Genomic DNA, 23,943 nt, shown 5'->3' with positions numbered 1-23,943 from the left:
TAAATGGCTAACAGTGTTCTGGGAGCTAGATGGGGACAACTGGGAATCTCAGCATTCAGTTTGCAACTGTTTTCTTAATCCCTTGCTTTTGGTGGTACTGTCATCCTTCCCTGTGCTTGAAGATGGCTCAAATATCCTATGTTTTCCCTTCTCGAGAGGATAAAACTAGTCTTTTGTCGGGTAGGAGAATGGTCGTTGCTCAGTGGTGTGGAGACAAATAGAGTATTGAGGGATAATTGCTTCTTAATTCATTTTCAAACAGTCATTTTCAACCCACCCCCGGCTTCCTCTTCCAAAGATAATTTGTGCCACCAGTTCCTCAGAATTTTAGGATTCTTGGTGTAACTTAAGTTAGGTCCTAGCTTACCTCACATCTACCTTAAGATTCTAGTATCATGAGTCTTCTAAATCAGTGACCACTTGTCCATTTACTTTATAGCTTCTAAGTTGTTGTTGCTGGTGTCTTTTCTTCTAGTTATTTTTGAGGTTTTATGTCTTTTTAAACAACATTTGACTGTGGTTTCAAGATAGAGTGAAATGAGATACACATGTTCATCTTATTCTCTTTATCAGAAGCTCCAAAAGTAAAAATTATTTATGTTCACGTTAAAAAATCGTCAGTGTGTACAGGAGTATAAGATAAAGTGTAAAAACTTTTCCTCTACTTTCCCCTGCATACACACTACCCAGGGGTAACTAAAGTAAGTTAACAAGTGTACCCTCCAGAAATTTTTTTGTTTATATTTTTATTTATATAGAATAATGTATGTACTATAATCAAAAGTGAAATTTTACTGTATAAATACATATGTGGTATATAGTATAAACATATACAATGTTTAATATGTAGAAATTAGGGAGTTCCATATTGATGTGTACATTAATATGTACAGATGTCTTAATTTTTTAACTGTTTAACAGTATTATATTGTATGAGTTTTTCCTAATAAAATCTCAATTGTTAGGTACTTGTTTCTTATTCATCTTTTTAATATTATTACCAACAGTGCTACTATAAATATTCAGAGCCACATATCTTTTTCACTTCTTGTTATAGTTTTAGTTTAATTGTTAAAAGTGGAATTTAGTCAAACAATCCTCCTCAAAGAGGATATGCCTCTGCTAATGGTATATCAAAGTGTCTTTCTTTATATCCTGTGTGACTCATCTCTTATCAGCCTTTTAAATCTTTGGCATTCTGATAAGTGACAAATACTATCTTGTCATTTTAATTTGCTTGTTCTAATTATATGTGAGGTTAATCAAGTGCTTATTGGACATTCTTTTTTTATGAGCTGCATATTTAGTTCATTTAGCCATTATTGTTTGGATTATTCCTTTTCCAGGTCGATTTGTAAGAGCTTATTATTCTAGGGATAGCTTTGCCCTTTATCATATGTCTTGCAGATATTTCCCCAGGATTGTCCTTTATATTTTTGACATTGTTTACTGTATTTTTGCTATATGGTCAATATATTTTAAAATGAGAAAATATTGAGCAAATATTGGCTTTACTATCCCTGACCCACATTGTTTCCTTGAGAGCTTTAAAATGTTATAAAGTATTTAAACTATTGATTTAACATTTGGAAGGTATCAGCAGTATTTTATTTCAATTAACTAGTTTATAGAGTAAATTAAAATTTTCTTATATTCTAACTTTAAAAAGACTATTAATTAAAAGACCACTAATTAAACATCATGTTCATGTATCTTGTATTATTTAGCTAAAAAATATTTCTATTTTCAGTGTTCTACACAAGAGTTCTTCTTGATTGTCAAAACCCTGTATCACCTGAAGTCAGAATTTCAAGCATTAATACCTGCTGTTAATTCCCACGTTCGGTCAGACTTGCTCCAGACATTTATTTTAGAAATTCCTGAACTCCTCAGTCCAGTGGAACGTTTCTTAAAGCTACTTAATGAACAAGCTGCCAAGTAAGTAGTAGATTCGTAGATTATTGTCACTGCTGGAAATAAAGAACTCATGTATTTGCCCTTTGGTGAATGGATTCCTAAGCTTCCTTAGCAGTAATGGTAGGAATTGCCTGTGAAATTAGAAATGTGATTGGATGCTAAAAGCTGTCAATTACAGCTGGAAGTAACCCTCTGCCATCTAAAACTTAGTTCATTATTTAGGACAATACAGTACTTCTCCAGGTATTGGATGATGAAAAGATAAAGTCCAGGCAGAGCAACTGGTAGCATTTATTAATTTAAAATTGGGTGGCAGATGGCATCTTACACTCATTTGCTAGATATCCAGTGGTCTGCCTTATATTTAGAAATTACAGAAGCAAAGTTATCCTTTAAGAGGTAGTCATTTCACAGTTCATCCCACAAAGAACTCTGTATAAAGGGGGGGAAAAGACAGTATTTTCATTTGTGCTTATTTTCTGAATAGGCAAACAACAAAAAATTTCATTTTATCTCTCACACCATGGAAATCATGAACTTGCAAAATGAAAATGTCTTTAGGATAATTTTGTCTATCTTCAAAGAAATTAAGAAACCTACCTGTAAATACTTAGTGGCAGAACTGGGATTAGAGCCTCGTTTCCTGGCTCCCAACCCTTTGGTCTTTTATCATGCTGTGAAAAATAATTGATGATCGGTATAAGTAGTATGCTTCAATATATATATTTGCTTTTTTTTTCCATTTTTTAGAAGTGGGGATAAAACAGAATTATTCAAAGATCTTTCTGACTTCCCTTTAATAAAAAAGAGGAAGGATGAAATTCAAGAAGTTACTCACAGGATCCAAATACATTTGCAAGATATACGAAAAATACTAAAAAATCCTTCTGCACAGTATGTGACAGTATCAGGACAGGAGGTAATGTCAGACATAATTTTATTTTGCATTAGTTTATCTCAAGCAGAAAAGCTACTTTAAAATGTGAACAAAAATCCGAGGACAGGATGAAAGTTTGTTTTGTTTAGTTTTCATATTTTTTCTTTTGTTCCTTGGAAATAAGATGTAATGCCTTGTTTTGATAAGAATGATTTTAGTAACAGTATTTTGTGTTTATTTACTTTAGTCCCTGGTGAAATCATGCAACGTAATGTTACATGTGTTTTAATGTTATTTCTTGAAATGTATTATAGAAAACCATGATTATTGTAAATAGTAATTTAGAGGATTCATTTACCCTAAATCCAGGAGAGAGAAGTTAGTCTTTGATGTCTGGCCAGCAGATAATGAAATGATATGAAGAGAACCACCTGTGTTGATTGGATCATAGTGATTAAAAGGCAGGGTTTCCTTCTGATGTTAGTGTAGCTGCTAAAAAACAAAAAGAAAAAAAAAGAAACAAAACTATAGTGAAAACCTACAGTTAGTGAGTCTTCCATAAGATTATGTAAGTGCCGTTTAGAATGTATTTTGTTGTTTTTTTTTTGGCATGTGTACCACTGTTTAAAGTTTGGTCTTATAAAGAGTGAGAACCAGAAAGAAGTATGCCTTTTAAATGTAGTCGTATCCTTCGGTCTTATTCTGAGTCTTAGGGCATGCTACTTCTATATCTTATGTTTAATAGAATATAAAGATTCTGAGGGAATTTGAGAAATCCTACTTTGTTAAGATAGCAAATTAGGAAATGTGTGAATAATTTCCAGAGCATGAACATTTTATTCAGAATTTTTAAAAACAGGTATTTTTCTAGTAGGGAAGACCTTAATTTCAAATAAAATTTTTAAATATTTGCATTCCTTTACATATTTAGTGAGAAGATTGTTGATTTGTATGATCATTTGAAATAAGAAATCCTACAGTAAATTATAATCTTTACAGAAACGTTTATTAATCTTGTGCCATTTAATAGACCATTGATTAAGTCAGCCTGTCTTTTGGACTAAAATTAAATCTTTTGGACTCAGGCAGACATTTTGCAGTATATTCCACATAGAACTCCATATAACAGAAAAATAATTTGACAATCTTTATCCTTGGTTGCCCTCCCATAACCAAATATTTAATTGCATCACTTGGTTTCACTATGCAATCAAGACTTGCAAAGTAACATATGACCTTACCACCACTATTCTGAGCTATTGTTGAAAATGAGATGATCAAAACTGTTTAATAACATTAATAAAAGATAGGTAGTAGAAAAGTGGTGACCTGGTGTTACGGTGGGGAAAAGCTGTGTGTGTAAGTGCCCCTTCCCCCACTTACATGCTCTGTGACCAGAGCAGAATCACCTGTGTCATGAGACTACTTTAAAAACCAGTTGAGTTAAAATACATGAAAAGTGCTTTTTAATCCTAAAGCACTATGTAAATGTTCTTCATATACTACTACTACTACTAATATAGTTACCATTTATCAAGCACTTGTTCAGAATGGTGCTAAGTGCTGTACATGTATTTTTTAACCCTTATAATAACACAAAAAGGGGCTTTTGTCATTTTGCAGCAAAGAAAACTGAGGTTTGGAGTAGTTAGGTAAGTTACCCGAGTCAGAAGCCCAGTCCTGCCTGACTCCAGTCTTTCTACCATGTCCTTATTTCACTTTACTCACAAATATTAACATTTTATTTTATAAAACCAGACATCTTAGAGCTCATAATACACAAACTAAAATAAAGCTTAAGTCTTGGGAGGACAGTCCTGTATCCAGCTGGCGGTTTTACAGTGAAAATGGGGAAAACTGATCAGGAATTCATAAGCAATAGTAGACTAGTGTGTTTTGTTTTGTTTTATTGTTTTTTATATCAGTGTGGTAATGAAGTTTAAGAAAAAGCACAGTATGGAGATGAAGTAATTGGATTACAAATAATTAAGGAGATGCAAATTATCTTATTCTTTACTTAACCTTCAGGTTAAGGTGATGAGTTTGAGGCAAGAAATTTCTTAGTTATTAACTGTGGGATGGATTCTTAATGGTTTTAAAAAAAACGTACAGAATTTTAATAGTACATCAGTACAGAATCACTTTTATAACATTTTTTGAGAATTAGTGATTCTATTCAAACACCAAATGAATTCTAGATTTGCAGCATTGTTATCAAATTCTGTTTTAAAAACTTACAAATTATTCAGAAATACTTAAAGTACAGAGAACCGACTCTGTCAAATACGATTACCTCTGAGAAATGAAAGAGGATAGCAGGAAAGTCCTTAATTTATATATGCTCTTCTTTTATACCCTTCTCTTCTAAAATTTTATTCTGTACATATAACATGTGTAACAATTTTTAAAAAACCTGTTTTAGCAGCCCCATGTAGTACATGGATTTTGTTATTATTGGTAAAAATAAGTAGATTGTCAAGCCAGTATTAACTTTTGAGAACATTCATTTTTCACCTTTGTTTCCAGTTTTTATGTACTTATTAGAATACTATAAGCCTTACTGACTATGCACATTATTATCTCTGACTCTGATAGTATTTGTAAGAAAATAGTGAAAGCAGAAACTTAGTTCACTGCTTCTATGATAGTCTTTCTCATATTTTAGATATACAGAGAATTATCTTTTTTTTTAATGTTTATTTATTTATTTGAAAGAGACCAGAGACAGAGACAGAGAGTGTGCACATGTGCGAGTGGGCGAGGGGCAGAGAGAGAGGGAGAGAGAATCCCAAGCAGGCAGGGCTTGATCCCACAACCATGAGATCATGACCTGAACCAAAATCAAGAGTCAGATAACTGACTGAGCCACCCAGGTGCCCCTAGAGAATTATCTTTTAATCTTGAATCAAATATGGAATGGATATGGGGTGATATTTAGATTTGGAGTAGTACTGGTAAGTATTATTCCTAGGGGAAAGGGAAGAAATATTAGGCAGAAATCTTTAGGAAAAAACATTAGTTCACAACATGCAGCATATCCAGATTCTGCTTGGTATGTTTAAGATATGAAAAGCATTCTCCATTAAATCTTACTTCTGAATAAAAAAAAATATTTGAAGATTCTTGAGGAGAAGAAAGAAAAGGGGGATAGAAGGAATGGGTTAAGTGTGGTATTGAAGAAAACAGAGAGCAGTTTCTGGAGTGAATTAAGCAAACTTAGCCATGATGCCAGCCCAGTGATATGACAGACTGTAGTTGAGTAATGGTATCTGACATTTAAGCAACAAAGAATTGGATCCTAGGAGTATGAGAGAAATTGCTAGAACAAATCATGGCACACTTTGCATCAACACCTAAGAAACAGGGACTGTAGAGCAGGGAAAGTGGCTGTGAGAATACTCTAAGCTTTCTGAAATATTTGTTAATTTCCAATTTTAGTTGGTTTCCATTTTTGTAGCAGTAAAATTCTTAAAAGGCCTGTCTGCTCATTCTTAGAATATTTGTGGAAGGAAACAGAGAGAAACTTTCCTATTTCTTAGGTAGTATAGAAGAGAACAAAAACCTGCTAGTCTGTTTTTGGAGAAACCCCAGCTGAGAAGAAGACATATAGGACCAGCACTAACTTGAGGAAGTAATCCCAGGGGTGTAACAAGCAGAAGGTCTATGTGGGCTTTTCCAACTCTCACCCTGTTTTCCATCCAGTATTGGCTCTGCATTTGGCTTCTTTGAGGATCTGTAGTCCTTAGAGTAGACCCTTGATACTTACAGATTGAACCATATGGTGCACACTATTCCCAGCATGCTTCAAAGGGCCATGACTAGTAGCAAGGCACAGATATGAATCCGGTGCCCCATGTTGCCCTGTTACGGCAAATTACTTAAGTAAGCCAGCCTCCCTGGCTGCCCAGTGAGACAGTTTTAACTAATTTTCAAAATTTCCGCCTTCCTTTCCTTAGTAACTCCTGTTGAGCTCTGTGTTAGTTATTACAGTTCTAGATGTATTCTTCCCAAGTATTAGTGACCCACTGTGGTCCTGCATTTTGCAGTTTACCGCAGGCATAGCTCTTCCCAGGATTATTTTATAAAAGGATCAATATACCTTCTTGTTGGGCATTTAAAAATAATACTTAGGCAGTTTTTTTTAGCATAATCTTAAAGCGCTTTTATCTTTCTTGTCAATGATATTTATTTTGTGGGTTTTTTTCCTCAGTTACTTTTTGTAGCCGAAGGCTAGTTTTTAGACTCTTCACTCTTAATTGTTTAACTGGGTGTAGCAGGTTTGAAATTGTATTGTCTCCATATAAGAAGGCCTCATTAGTTGCGAAATTTTTTCTCAGAATGAAAATTCCTAAAATTAACCAATAATTTCTATATTATTTTTTTAAGCAGAATCTTTTTTTTAATGTTTATTTACTTATTTTGAGAGAGAGAGTGTGCACGAGCAAGGGAGAGAGAGAGAGAAAAGGAGAGAGAGAATCCCAAGCAGGCTGTATGCTGTCAGCACAGAGCCCGATGTGGGGCTTGAACTCATGAACCATGAGAGCATGACCTGAGCTGAAACCAAGAGTCGGACACTAAACTGACTGAACCACCCAGGCACTCCAATAATTTCTGTGTTGTTTCTATGAAATATAATTTCTATGAAAAACTGCACAGAAAAATAAACTCAGAAGATAGGCCAACACTACTAATAATATGCATATTGTGAATACCTAAAATGTTATAAAACTGGTATACGTAAAGAAGTTCCTGCCGCCATCTCAAAATTAGTGGTAGCCACAGAGCTTCTGGGTTCCCTCCTGTACAAAATAAATGTTTGTGTCTTTATTCACTTAAATAAAACATTGAATTTCATTGCAATAATATAGGAGAGTAAGCAGGAGGAAGAGATGAGCTACAACTAATGCTAAAAATGAAAGGCATGATAGTAGAAGTTGATTCCACTTGCTTCCTGGCCGATTTCAGAAAAGCTTGCTTGCAGAACGCAGTTGGCTTAATAAAGATATAGTTCATATAAGTGAAAACTTAAAGAAAACACCCTTGGGATAAAATATCTTCTGATAGCTGAAGAAATCTGTGCTTTTTCATGAGGATACTTTTAGATATTGGGCTCTTTGTGTAACAGCCGTGACAATAAATCCTCTTCTGTTCAGAATAAGGGATGGACCATATCTCAAACTGGTATAGCACTTCATAATTGATATTTTAAAATTGTATGTACTTAGAAATTCAATCGTATTACTGAGTAATAGAATTCTTAAGTAAGTGGGTACTAATAAATGAAAGAGACCGTTAAAGAAAAATCACCATTTGTAGTATGCACATGATAATGTTATAAACATTAAGTTGTGAAGTTATATGCTTATTACAAACTTTTGTTGAATACAAGTTGTACTTTATTGCAAGTATTACCACCCTAATTATTAATATTTGGTTGTATACATGAACATATATTTGGACATACATGAACTTCCCTTTTAACAGTATTGGATTTATTTTGAATGTTTACAATAGTATTTACTAAACTGATAGAAGTTTTGAGGAAGCTTTAAAAATATAATGGTTAATCATTTAAATATGTAATTTTTATTTATATTTCTTTTAGTTTATGATTGAAATAAAGAATTCTGCTGTATCTTGTATACCAACTGATTGGGTTAAGGTTGGAAGGTAGGTTTAAAAATACATTTTTTTCTTAACGTGAATTATAATGACACATTATGAGCATGTACACCTGTATGTTTTTGGAATGATAATAACCATATTCATGACATTAAATGTGATTCTTCCCCTTTGGTTTTCTTACGGAACTTTTAACCAAAGAAATAATTATTTTAAACTCTTTCTATCATTGATTTTAAAATATTTTTTCCAAAGAGTATCTTATTTGTATATATTTGTTTTCTTGTTTTATTATTGTTTTATTCTTACACCTTAGAGTACACTTTAAACACATGAAAAAATGTTGGAGGATCTTCAGTTATAAAATTAATTTGGTTGCTTGAATTTTCTGATGAATGCCATACCTGAAATTTCATTTTCTGCTTCACTGAGCTCTCTCTGCATTTCTTTATTGTTGATGCTTTCCATGCCACATAATTATAATAGTTGTTTACATCTTCTTTTTTGTAAGTTGTATCATGAATTGATGAAAACAAATTTAATCAAAAACAAAATTAGAAAACCACATTGAGACTGCCTTTTCTCCTTGGTTAGGCATTAATTCCCAAGAGGGGACTCATTTAAAGAAGTGGTGTTAGAGAAGTATATACTCCTGTGAATCGTATTCTTTGTGAAATATTTATTACTACTGTTATTAATATGTTTGCATGAACTTTAGATGAAAATGTTAGATTTGCCTGAGTAAGCAGAAGAGAGCCTAGTAGCTGGTGATTGTATGAAGGAACTATGTTAAGGATGGGAGAAAATTTTGACATGTATGAACGATTATTATAATTTTAACTTTAATTCAAAAAGAAAATGAGTATCTATTGCCACTATCAAAGAATCCTGAAGGTACAATCGTGGGTTTCTTTAGCTTGTTTTTCTTACATGTTACTAGAAGCCATAATTGAGATTTGAGTATTTTGTTTTTAGGGGATGTTTTCTCTCCTTGCAAATATTCTTTCGTTTTCTGTCCTATACTATAGCTAATGAATCAAAATATGCTTTATGAAGAGAAGTTATTTAAAATTGTGCATCTAATTATCTAAGAAACTGAAATGTTTCACTGAATGAATTTTGTCGGAAGAGAAAGCTATGATAAATAGGTTTGCATGGAAGTCTAGATGACAATTCAGAAGCAATAAGGAAGGCATAAATCAGTGTCAGCATCTTGTGAACATTCAATGATGTAAATTGAAAGAATAAATAAGATAGTTTGGGGGAAGCTCATTGTTATATTTTATATGTTACTTGGCCATCAGAACCTTGACAGGGATAGGTTAGATTATCAGTCAGGTTTTGCATGTGAAAGTCTCACCCCTGTTCCAATAACTTGCCAAATTAAACATACTTGTGACAGGAGTAGGGGAGCAAGCAAAGAACAGAGTGCAGTCTGTCATCACCTGCCTGTCATTTAACTCCAACCTTCTCTTCTCAAGGTTCAAACATAATAATAACATCAACAGTGGTAATGATCACCACATCCACAAAACAATGCTTAACATTGTGTGCTAATGTCATGGGACATTGGCACCTTGCTAAGCACTATCTTATCCTGTTAATAGTACCTATGACATAGATACTGTCATTATCCCCATTTTATAGATGAAGAAAGTGATGTTGAGAGAAGATCAGTAATATTTGCCCAAAGTCACATAGCAAGTAAGTGGCAGGCAGAGTTAGAGCCTTGGGCCAGACTTTTTGACTGGGGACATGTGGCAGGCCCTCTTGTGCTCTGCAGTTTCTTGATGAAGAAGCAGAGATTATACACAAGCTCAGATGAGGAGCATGTGGTATTTCTTCCCTTCTGGAGCCGCTGTGAATCTACAGTTAGATAGCGAAGCATTCTTCTTTGATTGCCTCCTGAATTAATGCATTGCTATTCTTTGTAATTCTTTATAGTTTTCTTTTTTTTCACTGAAATACTGTAGTCATACAGAAAAGTATAAAACTTAAAGAATATTATGACCGTCATCAGTGTATCCAGCTTTTTCAGGACTTACTTGCTTCTGATCTTTTTTTTAATAAGCAAGAATTTTCATTTAGTGTAACTTAAAGAAAAAAGCTTTCTGCTTATGAAATGGAAACTCTAAACTTTGAACTTGTCATATGGGTATAATTTAAAATGCATTTTAGAGCTTCCTGAACAAAGTCCTATGAACTCCAAGTACTTTATTTACAACAGAGATCTTTGGAATCAATAGAATTCAGGACCATAATTAAAGAATGTTCTCTGTTTACAGCTATTTACTTTCAAGGTTCATCAGAGAATAATAAATAACTACTTTAATTTTCTGAAGTGAAGGTATTAGTGGTTTCTTAGTAACCTTGATTTCCTATTTATGTTTCTTCCCCTCTTCTAGCACAAAAGCTGTGAGCCGCTTTCACTCTCCTTTTATTGTAGAAAATTACAGACGTCTGAATCAGCTCCGGGAGCAGCTAGTCCTTGACTGCAGTGCTGAATGGCTTGATTTTCTAGAGTGAGTTTACAATGAAAAATATACTCTGACTTTTTGCTATAAGAAATAGACCGGAAAATCTTTCTATCAAAAAGAAAAGTAGAGATTACTCCTTGTGACCTGCCATAAAATAGTTGAGTACATGTGTTGTCTCATTTTATTTTTAGCTCATTGAAATGTAAGCTCATCTTAGTCCGTAATGAGAGACCTAATATAGTTTATTGTTACTGTACCTACATTTAGTTGCTAAGGATGGTTGGTAGAGTCACGTTTTGAAATTCCACTTTGGACATCATTTACTTATAAAAAAGGCCTAATATTTTCAGAGTTGGACAAATATGGGTTAGTTGTTCTGTTTTTATTATCTCCATTTAATTTTTTTTTCTTATTTTACATCCTATGTATTTCCTAACTTTTTATTTTAAAGAATTTTAAACATGGGAAAGTTGAAATGAACGCTGACACTCTCTTCACTTACATTTATCAAGTGTTAATATTTCACCACATTTTTTTTATATCTCTCATAGACTTTTTTTTCTGAACCATTTGAAAGTACATTTTAGACATTATAACACTTCACCCCTCCCCCTAAATCTTAATTAAGCATACATCTAAAATTAAGGACTTTATACTATATAATCTTAACACCATTATCACATCTAAAAAATTGATATTAATTTAAGGAATATTGAGTTTCTTTAATTCTGCCCCCCTCCCCGATTTTTAAATGAAAGCTCAAATCAACTTTCACATGTTGCATTTTGTTACTATGTTTCTTTTCTAGTTGAATCTAGGATAATCTCCCACATTTTTTTGTTTTTTATGAGATTTTCTTTTGAAGAGCCCTTGCCATTGCCTCAAAGAATGTTTCATAGCTGGATTTATTCATAGCTGTGTGTTCATACGGACAGGGTTAAGTCTGGGGTGTGCTGGTAAATAAATGAAAAACAGCCAGCTCTCTGGAAGAATAGTAGTGTTTGTGGTGCTGTTGATTTCTATAGTGTAAACACTCCTACCTGGGCTGATTTCAAGCTGCTGCTGGATTGGAGTTGGGAAAAGAGATGTACAATTGACCTTCATGAGTCCACAGCTATGAACCGCTCATCCAAGCACTTTATTATTCTTCAGATGATATCTTTGAGTGAGATATTATCACCCCCTATTTACAAATGAATTAATTGAGATACAGAAATAAGGAGTAAGTTGCCTACATTGGTTGGAGCCGAGATTCAACTCAGGGTATCTAGTGGTAGGTTGTGCCCTTTACCATCAGGTTGTAGAGGCTGCCTATGGTAAATACGTAGGCATCACTCTGAACAGAAATCTCTCTGGTAGTCTTTCTCTTTAAAACCTTAAACAGTAAGTATTCAGCGAGGTTCTCCAGGAGCTAAGTAACCAGTCTGGCGAGTGAAAAAAAAAGATTCTGTGTGACAGTTTTTAAAAGGTAGCTGTTTGCCCAGAGGAGTCTTGGATTATAGCATCAGAAAGACATTCCACTTTACTTGTCCTGAATCTCCTGAGGTTATCTTGACTCCTAGTTGTGGACCCAGGGATAGAAACTTAGTGGTGTATTCATTTCCTTTTCCACTTCACTTTCAGTTTTCCATTTTAAGGGTTTTCAGGGCCTTTGAGTCTCTAGTTCTCCTGTTTTGCCCTTAGAAGTATCACTGAGACATGAAAATTAGATTCCTTTCAGGCTTCAGGGACCACATTCTAGGATCCTGCAATTTGGTGAGTTGATACATATTCACTCTATTCACAGTATACACAATTTTACACATCTGGTTTATGTTCTCATTGCTAATATTCTAGGCTAAAGGAAGTTCAGATCTCCCAGTGCAAACACTTTGGCTTTATTCTTGATTCTGTCTTCCTTTTTGTCCCTTTATCTGTTATCCTGTTTGTCTTTTTTGCCTTTGAAATGTCTCTTTGATTTGTCCCTTCTGTTGTTCCCTTGTAGCACCCCACCATTTCTGCATACTGTTCTTACTGTTTCAGCCCTCTGCCTGGGCCCTTCTACCAAATTAACCCAGGAGAATTTTACTTTCATCATACCACCACTTTGAGAATTGCTATGAGTAAGCTGACATTAAATACAATATCACAAAGGATATGATATTCATGTTGCATTGCTAAGTGCAGAAAGGATGCAAAACAGTAATGTGTAAATTCATATACACACACAGCATACAAACCTTTTATCTTAAAAGATTAAATATATGTATGCCATTATTATATTATCAATATGCTTATTGGCCATTTATGTATCTTCTTTGAAGAAATGTATTTATATATATCCTCGAGTATTAACTGATTATTTCTGGATGGTGAGGTTACTGGAGATTTTAATTTACTTTGCAAAGACATGATATCAAAAGTATCTTTAATGTACTTACATTACTTTCAAAATAAGAAAAATACATTATATTTTTATCAAAAAAAATATTGGCTCAATTTTAGCTACAGCTTTTGCAACTAGAGCCCCCACTTGAGAACAATATTGTTAAGCACAGTACTTATTAAGGTGCCAGATGGTGTGAATATGATGTCATTTAAAAAAAATGATTAACCTCAATGAACCTGACGTCAGAGGATTGAATACCAGCTATACATGTGTATGTCTCTTATTGAGATACCGTTATGCATTAGTCATACTAGTTTGGATCAAAATATTGCAAGAAATCAAGACTGAAAGAAAGTTCTTTCAAAAGTAAATGGAAACTTCTCTCAAAAAATGTGTCTCTTCTTCTGTATTCTAGAAGATGGGCTGTGGATGTTGAATAATCTTGATTACAGATTTTTAAAAAATTAAGTTATAATGCCTCCTGTACAGTAGTTAAATATTTTAGAAATAAATTTGTAAATAAAAAATAAGATAACTTTCTTTTTGTTAACTTCAGATGTCATTGGGCAACATCTGATGGTAAACTGTCATAACAGCTTTAGATCCCAAGTGTCTTAATCTTTTTCCTGTGGACCTAGCAATATCTTTTGACCAGAGATTAATGGCTTCATTCTTAAATTTGTTGATGGCTTAGTGATAAAGTTTCATGTTATGTTGTAATCCCAGTCTATCAGGTTGTTACTTGAGTTGCCCGTTTTTTAGCTTGTCATTTTTCTAGGTATGGGTAATCTCTTTGAAATTTGGGGAAGTGTGGCAAATGGACAAAGATCAAGAAGTCAAACAAGACTTTGTAAGAGTTATAATGGTGATATTAAAGGTTTATGACGGTTTTTTATTTTATTCACATGTCTTATTTATGTAATTGACATGAGAAAGAACATAATAGGCTACATCAAAATAATTCCCTTATCTCTCTCTGCCTTTTCTTTTTTCTTTTTCTTTCTTTCTTTTTTTTTTTTTTAACTGAAATGGTACCCCCTGAGAGCTGTGTCACTCATTTCAATTCCATATACTAGAATATCATCAAGGACAGTTACCCTCAACCGAAATCTCCTAGATAAGTAGCAAATTAAATTAGGGTCTTGCTGGCCTGGACAAGACCTGAGAAGGAGGGAGTGAGAGTATGAAAAAAATGACTGATGTTTAAAGCTGAAGGTACTTTGATATTCACATCGAGGGAGATAAGAGCAGAAATATCAAATGTAGCTGCTCTCTAGCAAAACAGAGTGCCAGGATAGGAAGACCAAATGGGTCAGTGATGAGAACAGGGACAGAATAGGACACAGCCCAAGAGGTAAACCAGTGGTTAGATCTAAATTGAAGTTACACCGGGAATAACAAGGCATGATCACTGAGCAGTCACTCAGGAATGTAAGGTCTGTGTACCATGTGACATCTTCAAAACTGAGTCATTTTGTTTGTTTATTTATTTATTTTGAGAAAGACATAGTGTGAGTGGGGGAGGGGCAGAGAGAGAAGGGGAGAGAATCCCAAGGAGGCTCTGCACTGCCAGCACAGAGCCTGATGTGGGGCTCAAACTCATGACCGTGAGATCATGACCTGACCTGAAACCAGAAGTCAGATGCTTAACCAACTGAGCCACCCAGGAGCCTCCAAACTGAGTCATTTTTAAGGTGACAACAGAACATTATCTATCTGATGCCAGGGTCCAATCTCCTTTTTGCTTGGGATTTCTTAACACTGTTAGTGGAATTCTTGCTTGTTTTAATGAACATTAATTCAGTGAGAAATAGGTAAATTATATTTGTTATACTATGTTCAGACAAAAAGGTATAAAATATACTGTAAATATACTTTTCAGTTCATAAAGTTAACACAAAAGTAAAACTGGATACTTAAAATGTTGCCTCTATTTGGAAAAGTCATGTATATACAATACCTTTATAATATTACTGGAAAAATCATATTACAGATTCTAAAAACTCAATATAGTGATAATATAGGAATAACTGATTACATAGTAGCTTAATCGGGATATCCTTTTCAAGCTAGGAAGTACTCTAAAACTTTTGAATTTAAGAAGTAAACAGATTAAATCTCAAAGTTTCTGAAACACATTGTACAACAGAGAAATCTTTTTTAAGGGAAGCATTCAGCATAATACTCTCATTTTGGGGGGAATCTTCTTTGAAAGGTTGTGAAGTATACCTGTGATATGAGATAATGGAATAATTTAAGTAAAAAAAAAAACAAAACACTTGCATAATTTCCTATATATTTTTAAATAAATCTTTCAATAACAGTTTTCTAAGCTTTTAATCACCAGCTATTTAGTTAGCCAAAGATTTGAGACAATGATTGTTATCTTTTTAAAAATAAATCTAAAATTTAATTTATATATGCATTTTTAATAATATAACTGAAGATCACTGAAAAAAAGTACTTTTCTTGCTTGCCTTTAACAAAATTTATTATAATGGCTACTGTATACCAAAGTTATGGGTGGTATGTTAGGGCTTGATAATGATAAGCAAATCAGACAAACATGGACTCTACCATCAAGAAGCTTCCAATTCAGCGTGAGAAAAAGATATTGAAACTGTTAATCCTAGTTTGTATGATGCTATCAAGGAGAAGCACAAAGGGAGGCTGACCCATCTGTTGAATGGGTTATTTAAGTTGAATGAAAATGATCACATTTGTGTTAATTATATCTAAGTTGACTTGTCATGGTCAAATGAAATGTGTAATATGGTGTTAATAGTACACATCTTTTTATAGAAGTTATTTTAAATATATGTAGTTCTATCCAAATGAAACAAAAGAAGCCTCAGTAATCAAATTATTATATCAAACTGAAAAGTATTTCAGTGTAATTTCCATGTTTCTTAGGTATCCCTGGTTATTTTGTTTATGCTCATCTTAACAAATAAAGTGATTACTTATTGTACAGCTTTTATAGCTCTAAGAAATCAGTGTCCTCACCTTTTTGTTGTTGCTTCTGTAGGGATTTTAGTGAACATTATCACTCCTTGTGTAAAGCAGTACATCACCTAGCAACTGTTGACTGCATTTTCTCCCTGGCCAAGGTCGCTAAGCAAGGAAATTACTGCAGGTAATGTATTTTTTAACACTCCCCCCCCCCCCCACTTCAGTGCTTTAGATTAGATGGCATTATTCCACTAATTTTAGCATTTTTATTATAAAATATTAAAATATGCAAATATTTTGCACCCTTTGTAAAGCTGAATGTCAACACATATAGCTTGATTTGAAATTAACACATTCCTTTCTTGCTTGCTCTGTCATTTATTACAGTGAAAGCAGATGTGACTCCAGAAGTGATTGTTATATATTTCAGTTTTTAAGTTTATGTGGGTGACATTTAAAAAAAATTTTTTTTAATGTTTATTCATTTTTGAGAGACAGAGGCAGAGTGTGAGTGGGGGAGGGGCAGAGAGAGAGGGGGACACAGAATCCAAAGCAGGCTTCAGGCTCCAGGCTGTCTGCACAGAGCCCAACATGGGGCTCAAACCCACGAATCTGCGAGATCATGACCTGAGCCGAAGTCAGATGCTTAACCAACTGAGCCACCCAGGCGCTCTGGTGACATTTTTTAAAAAGCATAATCCTTTCATTTGTTAGCTTTGACTTAAACACTTTGTAATATGTTTCACTTCATGATTATAAATACCATCTAAATCAGATATGGCCGGGACTCATTGTATGATCCATTTTGAGGAAGTGTTCTCTATTGCTCTCAAATTGTTCTTCCTTAAATTTAAAACCTTAAGCTTGAGCCAAATCTTTGGCTCAGTGCTGTGCCCTCCAGGCCCACTGGGTGAGGATCCTACCTTCCAGACCCACTGGGGCAGCATTTCTGTTCCTGTAGTTTTTCTGGGCAAAGATTGGGCCCCCAGAGCTCCAGGTCATGTTGCCCCTTTGGTGGCCCTATGCCTGGGCCCCATCCCTGAAGTGTTTCTTTGTGATATTCCCATGTCTGCTGGTGCTCTGTGCCTGGCTCCCTCCTGTGGCTCCCCCCAGGCTAGAATTTTGTGCTGGTGGCTCTCTGGGTCTGGAGACCATTGCCCTATTGGGGGCTCTCTGGGCTATCTATTTCATAAAAGCATAGCCCACTCATGAGGGCTGTTATGAACCAATCGCCTTCCAAAGGCCTCACCTCCTAATACCATCACATTAGGTTTCATATGAATTTTGGGGAGGACACAAACATTCAGTTTGTAGCACAAAGCCTATTTTTTCATATACTTAAGGAAATGTAAGGGAATATTTACCTCACTGGCTATGGTGAGGAATAAAAAGAAAACATAGATGTCTTACTGCCTGTCAGTGCTTGTGACATACAGAATTCATTGTGTTTGAGTAGATATGTTTTGCTGTTCATACGTCTTTCGTATCTTGGTTTCTCTTTAGTTTGAGCCAAATAGCTTTTTTTTTGAACATTTCAATGTTCTTTATACCTAGCATAATACCCATAGTGGATGTTAAAAAATTGGTTGTTGTAAAGTATTTATTTATTTATTTATTTATTTATTTATTTATTTATTTATTTAGGGGAGGAGAATTGCAGGAATTGGCTATGCCAGTTTTAGATTAAAAATGTACTTTGCTATTTCATTTCATTTTGTTTTGCCATCTATTTATGTGTGGAGACCAACAGTGTTGGGCACAGTAGTTTTGTTTAAAATAGGTTCTTTGCGTTTTCACTATTGCCCAATTTCTTCTCACATCAGAGGGCTTCAAAAATTTTATCCCATTTATCATCCATAAAAATGAGATCTGTAAATTTACTGTAGTTGAATCTAGTTCTGGGAGAATAAGAATCTACTCTCCATTGACTTGATTTCTTCCTTATGTACTATGATCTTAGTAGGACTTATTTCTTGCTGTACAAGGTTTGTGAAGCTAACTTTTCCTAAAGGATTCTTTTGGTGAATTAAGTAGAGGATCGGCTACAACCTATGCCCTTACTGTGTCTTCCTGCAAAGCTCTTCCCACTGAAAAATACTTGTGCCTGGTTTACCTCTTCTTATACTTCTTCAAGTGGCCTTTTGCCATTTGTTACTGCTGATGCTGCAGCTAGTAAGACCAGAAGAACCATGTCTGTGGTATGTGGTTTATATTATACCAAATTTAAATATTTGTATCTGTATGTGTTTATATATCTATTTGTAAACTTAAACATATATATATATATATATATATATATATATATATATTACACATCGTATATAAGTTTTTTTCTTTCATTTTTTTGTTATGTTCATTTATTTTGAGAGAGAGTGTGCATGCACATAGTGGGGAAGGGCTGAGAGAGTGGGGAAGAAAGAATCTCAAGCAGGCTCTGTACTGTCAGCACAGAGCCTGACGCGGGGCTCGACCGTACAAACTGTGAGATCGTGACCTGAGCTGAAACCAAGAGTCAGACGCTTAACTGACTGAGCCACTCGGGCGCCCCAGGAATTCTTTATGGAGATGTAGGTTTGGCAAAATCTCTGAGGAGTGAAAATACATCCCTTATTACATCACTATAAAACTCTGATTAATTTGTAGACTCATCAGAGATTTAACAAACATTTTAAGTATACACACTAGACAGGTTTGGTCCTAGATTTTTCATTTAGGGACTTCCCCTTTTTTTGGCATCTTCTAGTCCATATATCAAGAGACTTCTTGATTTGCATAAGTAAAATTTGAACTCTTTTAAAGCATATCTTTCAGAGTGTAGACTTTGGATCAGACAGACATGGTTTTGAATACTTGCTTGGTTATTTAACAGCTGACCTTAAGCAAGTTACTTAACCTCTCTGATCCTCAGGTTCTACATTGCCATAATACCTACCTCTCAAGAGATGTGCAGATTAAGTGAGGTAAATCTATATTAACTTTTTAAGCAGGACCAGACAGATGATAAGTACTTAGTAAATAGCAGATAATATTTTTCAAAGATGCTATTTTAAAAATCAGAAGGATTAAGTATTTTAAAAATTACTTGTCTTTAATAAAAATATGGGGTATGTTAGTATGTTTCATACCCATTCAATTTATTTTTTTAAAAATCATTTTTGGTTCTCTATCTTATCTGTCTCTTTGAACATGATAAGCATTGTTATCTTAAAGTCTTTGTCTGATAATTCAAATATCTGGAGTCCTTATGGGTCCTTGTTGCCTTGTTTCTCTTGCCTTGTTTTTGTTCATTTTTGTTCTTATATCTTTTTGATGCCTGGTTGTTTTGATTATGTTATAGGCATTATATTTGTAGAATCATTATAGAAATAACTTGATGTTATATTTCCTCTGAAAGAGTCACATTTGCTTCTACTAGACACCTCAAGACGCTGAAAATACTCTGGCATCACTTAATCTAAATAATCTGTCATCTTATCTGGGCTTGAGATGACTCAAAGGTTCAAAAGCTGCCATTATTGCTTCAAATGTATTTCTTATGTCTGGTGTGCAGCCTGTTGGTGTCTCAGTCCAGAGCCAGGCTATCCCTCGTCTTTACCCTCAGCTGTTTCCTCAGGAATCAACACACTCCCTGGGACTCTGTCCTGCCCCAGGTCTTGGCTTGATAATTCCTTGATGTCCTGTTAGTTATCAGGTACCATCAAGTAACTATTTTCTATACTTTATCTAATTTTTCTTTTTGTCCTCAGTAGGATTGTTCCAAACGACATATTCTATCAGGAAAATGAGTTCAGGAAATATTTCATATGCTAAAATACTTTCCAAATTGGATACTATATATTTTGTATTAAGAAAAATTCACTGGGGTGCCTGGATGGCTCAATCGGTTAAGCATCTGACCTTGGTTCAGGTCATGATCTCACAGCTTGTGAGTTTGAGCCCCACCTCAGGCTCTGTGCTGACAGCATGGAGCCTGGAGCCTGCTTCAGATTCTGTGTCTGCCTCTCTCTCTGCCCCTCCCCACCGCTCGCTCATGCTCTCTGTCTCTCAAAAGTAAATAAACATGTAAAAATTTTTTTTTTTAATTTTTCTTAAAAGAAAAATCCACCTGAATATTTTTAAATGAAAAATCATACCATAAACTTTAGGAAATAAAATCAACTTCTCTTTTTTTAGCAGAAATAAAATTGAGTGTAAATAGCTACCAAATAGGAAACTTTCATCTAAAATGCATTTTAAGTTAGTATTTAAGTATCTGAAGTTTATACTTTTTCCCCCTTAGATTTCCAGCTTGCTCAAAGATATTAGTGCCTTTGAACTATTGATGTTAGTTCAGATTGATTATTGGCTTTATAATCACTATCTTTTTTTTTTTTTTTTTTTTTTTTTTCTAAATACTCTTAGGACATTTTATTCACTATAGCTTAACCTTGAGGCAAAAGTTCTTATTCTGTCTTTCTATCCAATTTGTATTTTGGATATTATATTGTTTTAACTAATTGTATTGTTTCCCTGAGGCATTTAAAGGAGAAAGATGCAGTTTCAAAAATATAAAATAAATTTGTTCAAGTTCAGTGTTTCATTCTTTCCAGGCAGCATCCAGATTTCCTTAGTTCTTTTTAAATGCCATGTCATCAACATGTTTTTCATATCCTTCTTGCTCTATCTTAATGTAGTGTATCGTCTCATTTCTCCAAATTATCATTTGCTTCTCATTCTACCAGGAAGTGTTTTGTCTTTATATAATTTTGATAGCGACAGAGTAAGTCAATCACTTATTTTCACAGATTTTCGAGCAGAACAAATCATTCAAAATTTTATTCTAAAGTGAAGACCTTCCTCAGAAATCCTATCATTGTCATGAATAATGATCTATTGATTTCACTTGGCAGAACACCTAGGATTTTATTTTAAAACTGATATTACTTACAGATGCTTTCATTTTTTTTAGTAGTAAATTTATAATGCACTTTCATTTTTTTTAGTAGTAAATTTATAATGCACCTAGGTAAAAATCCTATCTTTAGAATTGTACTTTGAAATCCAAAAAATGTCCTTTTCCTGTCATTTTAAGTGTCTCTTTCCAAAGGATAATTTTAAATTTTTACTCAGAAGATACTGTAGTTACTTTCTTTGAGAAATGTGAGGGTATATACTTGGGGTTTTGTTAGCCAGATATATTTAAGGAAAAGGATTTAAGTATTTAGGAAAGTACTATTTCTTAGTATTATGAGTAAGTTCAGAAATGTGTTTTATGCTAAAGTTCTGAGTCATAGAACTTAATAATCAATGAGTATAAGTTAACACAATACGAGGACACTGTTCACCCAGCACATTGTCAGAAATTAGAAAATTTAGTAATACCTCCTTTAGGTGAAATTGTGAAAAAACAAGTCAACTTTCATATCCTGCTGGTGGGAAGATAAACTGATACAGATATTTCTTTTTTTTTTTTAAGTGTTTATTTATTTGAAAGAGAGTAAGTGCACACATGTGTGTGTGAATAAGCAAGCGGGAGAAGGGAAGAAAGAGAGGGAAAGAGAGAATCACAAGCAGGCCCTGTGCTATCAGCATAGAGCCCGATGTGGGCCTCAATCTCATGAACTATGAGATCATGACCTGAGCTGAAATCAAGAGTTGGGCACTTAACTGAGCCACGCAGGCATCTGATATAGATGTTTCTGTATGTTAAAATAAAAAATAAGCAAACCCTATGACTTAGAAAGCATACTTCAGGAATTTACTCTAGCTTTGAAAAACACTTGTCTATATGTAATGGGTATGTGAGTGAGTGAGTGTGTGTGTGTGTGTGTGTGTGTGTATAGTGTGTATATATACATGGTTGTTCATTACACTATTGTTTGAAAATCTAAACACAGTCTAAAATATTTAACAACAGAGAACAGCTAACTCATTTATGCGGCAGCTTCCAAAGAATGTTAAAGATATGACAGGAAATTATCCTAAATCTTCAGTATACCATACCGTCAGTGTCCATTGGACCTAATTTCAGCTTTTGAGTTTCTTAAATGTCTTTCAAAGAACAAAGAGAAAATTCATGTTTTTTTAAAAAGAAGAATAAAACTCATTCTGTCTTGCATTTACACTATGGGTCCATTGGACCCTTTTATAAATATGAGATGTATTTTGGGATCTTTAATGATTTTATTTTTTCTATATCTGGAATATCTTGCTATTTCATCATCCCAGGAATTACTTAATTATTGTTTATTGATTATTTCTACTAAAAAGTCTAAGAAAACCAGAGAATGGTAATGCAAAGGTGAGATAGAACTCACTATCACACCATCCTTCAGGGTTCTAATTGTGTTGCCTGAAGTGCTGCATCATCCTTCAGGAAGTTACAAAAAGAATGGAGATAACACCATTATAGTCGGCTTCTAACTTTCTTTGAACATAGCTGAGAACTCACAATTTTTTATTTTTCACCCATAATAGCAAAAAAAAGTGACAGAAGACATTTCACAATTATTAATCAAAAGATGAATGTGAAGAGAAAGATAGTGCTCTAGATACTAATGATGATAATGAAATTTCTTGTATAAACCCAATCTCAGATTATGAGTGTTCAGATGACAGTATCCTGGATGAATTTTCCCAAACTCAAGAATCATTATGCAAATATATTTTTCTAAGGGCAAAGTGAAATGTGTTCTTTTCCAGTCAGTTATTCCATAGGCAGCACACATCATGCAATATTTGGTGACAAGAACCTGATCCATCCTGTTTTTCCAAAAGGACATGTAGTAGTTTCTTTTGTCTTTTATGAAATTTGTGCCCTGAAGTTTACTTGATACTGTTTGTAGGTGGACAGGTGCTTAAGGTAGAAGACTGAAAGAAAATAGACGATGTGAAATAAAAATATTGACTTGATTGACTATTCTGATTTGATATTTATAAATATAAAACTGAAAATTTGTTACAGTTGTGGAGCAAAGAAGATACCTGGCCTCTCCTCAACAAAACTATAAGCTTTAAAAGATTTAAAAAAATTCAAGTATTACATTTTGTCCATGCAAGTTGGGGAAGAACCAAAAATAATGATAAGCCAGAACATTTTAGAAACATATTGAAATCAAAAATTAGTATTTATGAATGTCTGTTGTCCTAGGTACATGCATGATGGTTGGTGAGCAATTAATTACATTGAGAGTGTATTGTCCGTTCCAAGTATATATGCCTTTATGCCTTTATGTGGAATAAAAATATGAGATTTGCTCTAAGTTCTTACTAAAATTCCCCCTCCTGCAAATTATTTGTAAAATGACTGTATTTGTAATGACTGTACATTTTGAAATGTACTTTCATTTGTAAAATGAGAGTATTAAAAAAAAAATAGAAGAGTCCATTGGTGAATAGTGAAGCCAATGTTTTTAGTGTATATTGAGTGTTAAGGGGGGAAATGTAGTTGTAGAAATACACATTACAGTATGATCCTGATTTGTTCTGCTTTTTTTTTTTTTAAAGAAATCGCAAACAAATGCAATGAGTGTATAAAAACCTAAATGCAGAGAAGAAAGTTGGGAAGGATAGATACCACACTGATCTCAGTGGTAATCTCTGGGAAGGAGAATGAGAGTAGGGCAGTGCTCATGGGGGATATGATAAATAGATAAAGCTATAGATAAAAACAAAGTCTAAAAGCTTAAAAAACAAGACCAGCAAGGCAAAAAAATAAGTTTTATATCAAAAAAAAGTGAAAGATACCAATG

General features: G+C 33.9%; 1 protein-coding gene across 1 annotated transcript in view; it reads left to right on the top strand.

The window, feature by feature from the left end:
• The window catches only part of MSH3 (mutS homolog 3), a 188,615-nt gene that overhangs the window by 107,241 nt on the left and 57,431 nt on the right, over positions 1-23,943 (top strand). Inside the window, exons 14-18 of the mRNA XM_078448459.2 lie at positions 1,751-1,938; positions 2,668-2,836; positions 8,400-8,464; positions 10,822-10,938; positions 16,290-16,397. Of these exons, the coding sequence (XP_078304585.1) occupies positions 1,751-1,938; positions 2,668-2,836; positions 8,400-8,464; positions 10,822-10,938; positions 16,290-16,397 (647 nt within the window). The remainder of the gene's footprint in view (positions 1-1,750; positions 1,939-2,667; positions 2,837-8,399; positions 8,465-10,821; positions 10,939-16,289; positions 16,398-23,943) is intronic.

Source organism: Panthera onca, chromosome A1 (genome assembly GCF_046562875.1).
Source record: "Panthera onca isolate mPanOnc1 chromosome A1, mPanOnc1 haplotype 2, whole genome shotgun sequence".
NCBI classification, from domain to species: Eukaryota; Metazoa; Chordata; class Mammalia; order Carnivora; family Felidae; genus Panthera; species Panthera onca.
This window is presented reverse-complemented; position numbering and strand designations above follow the sequence as displayed.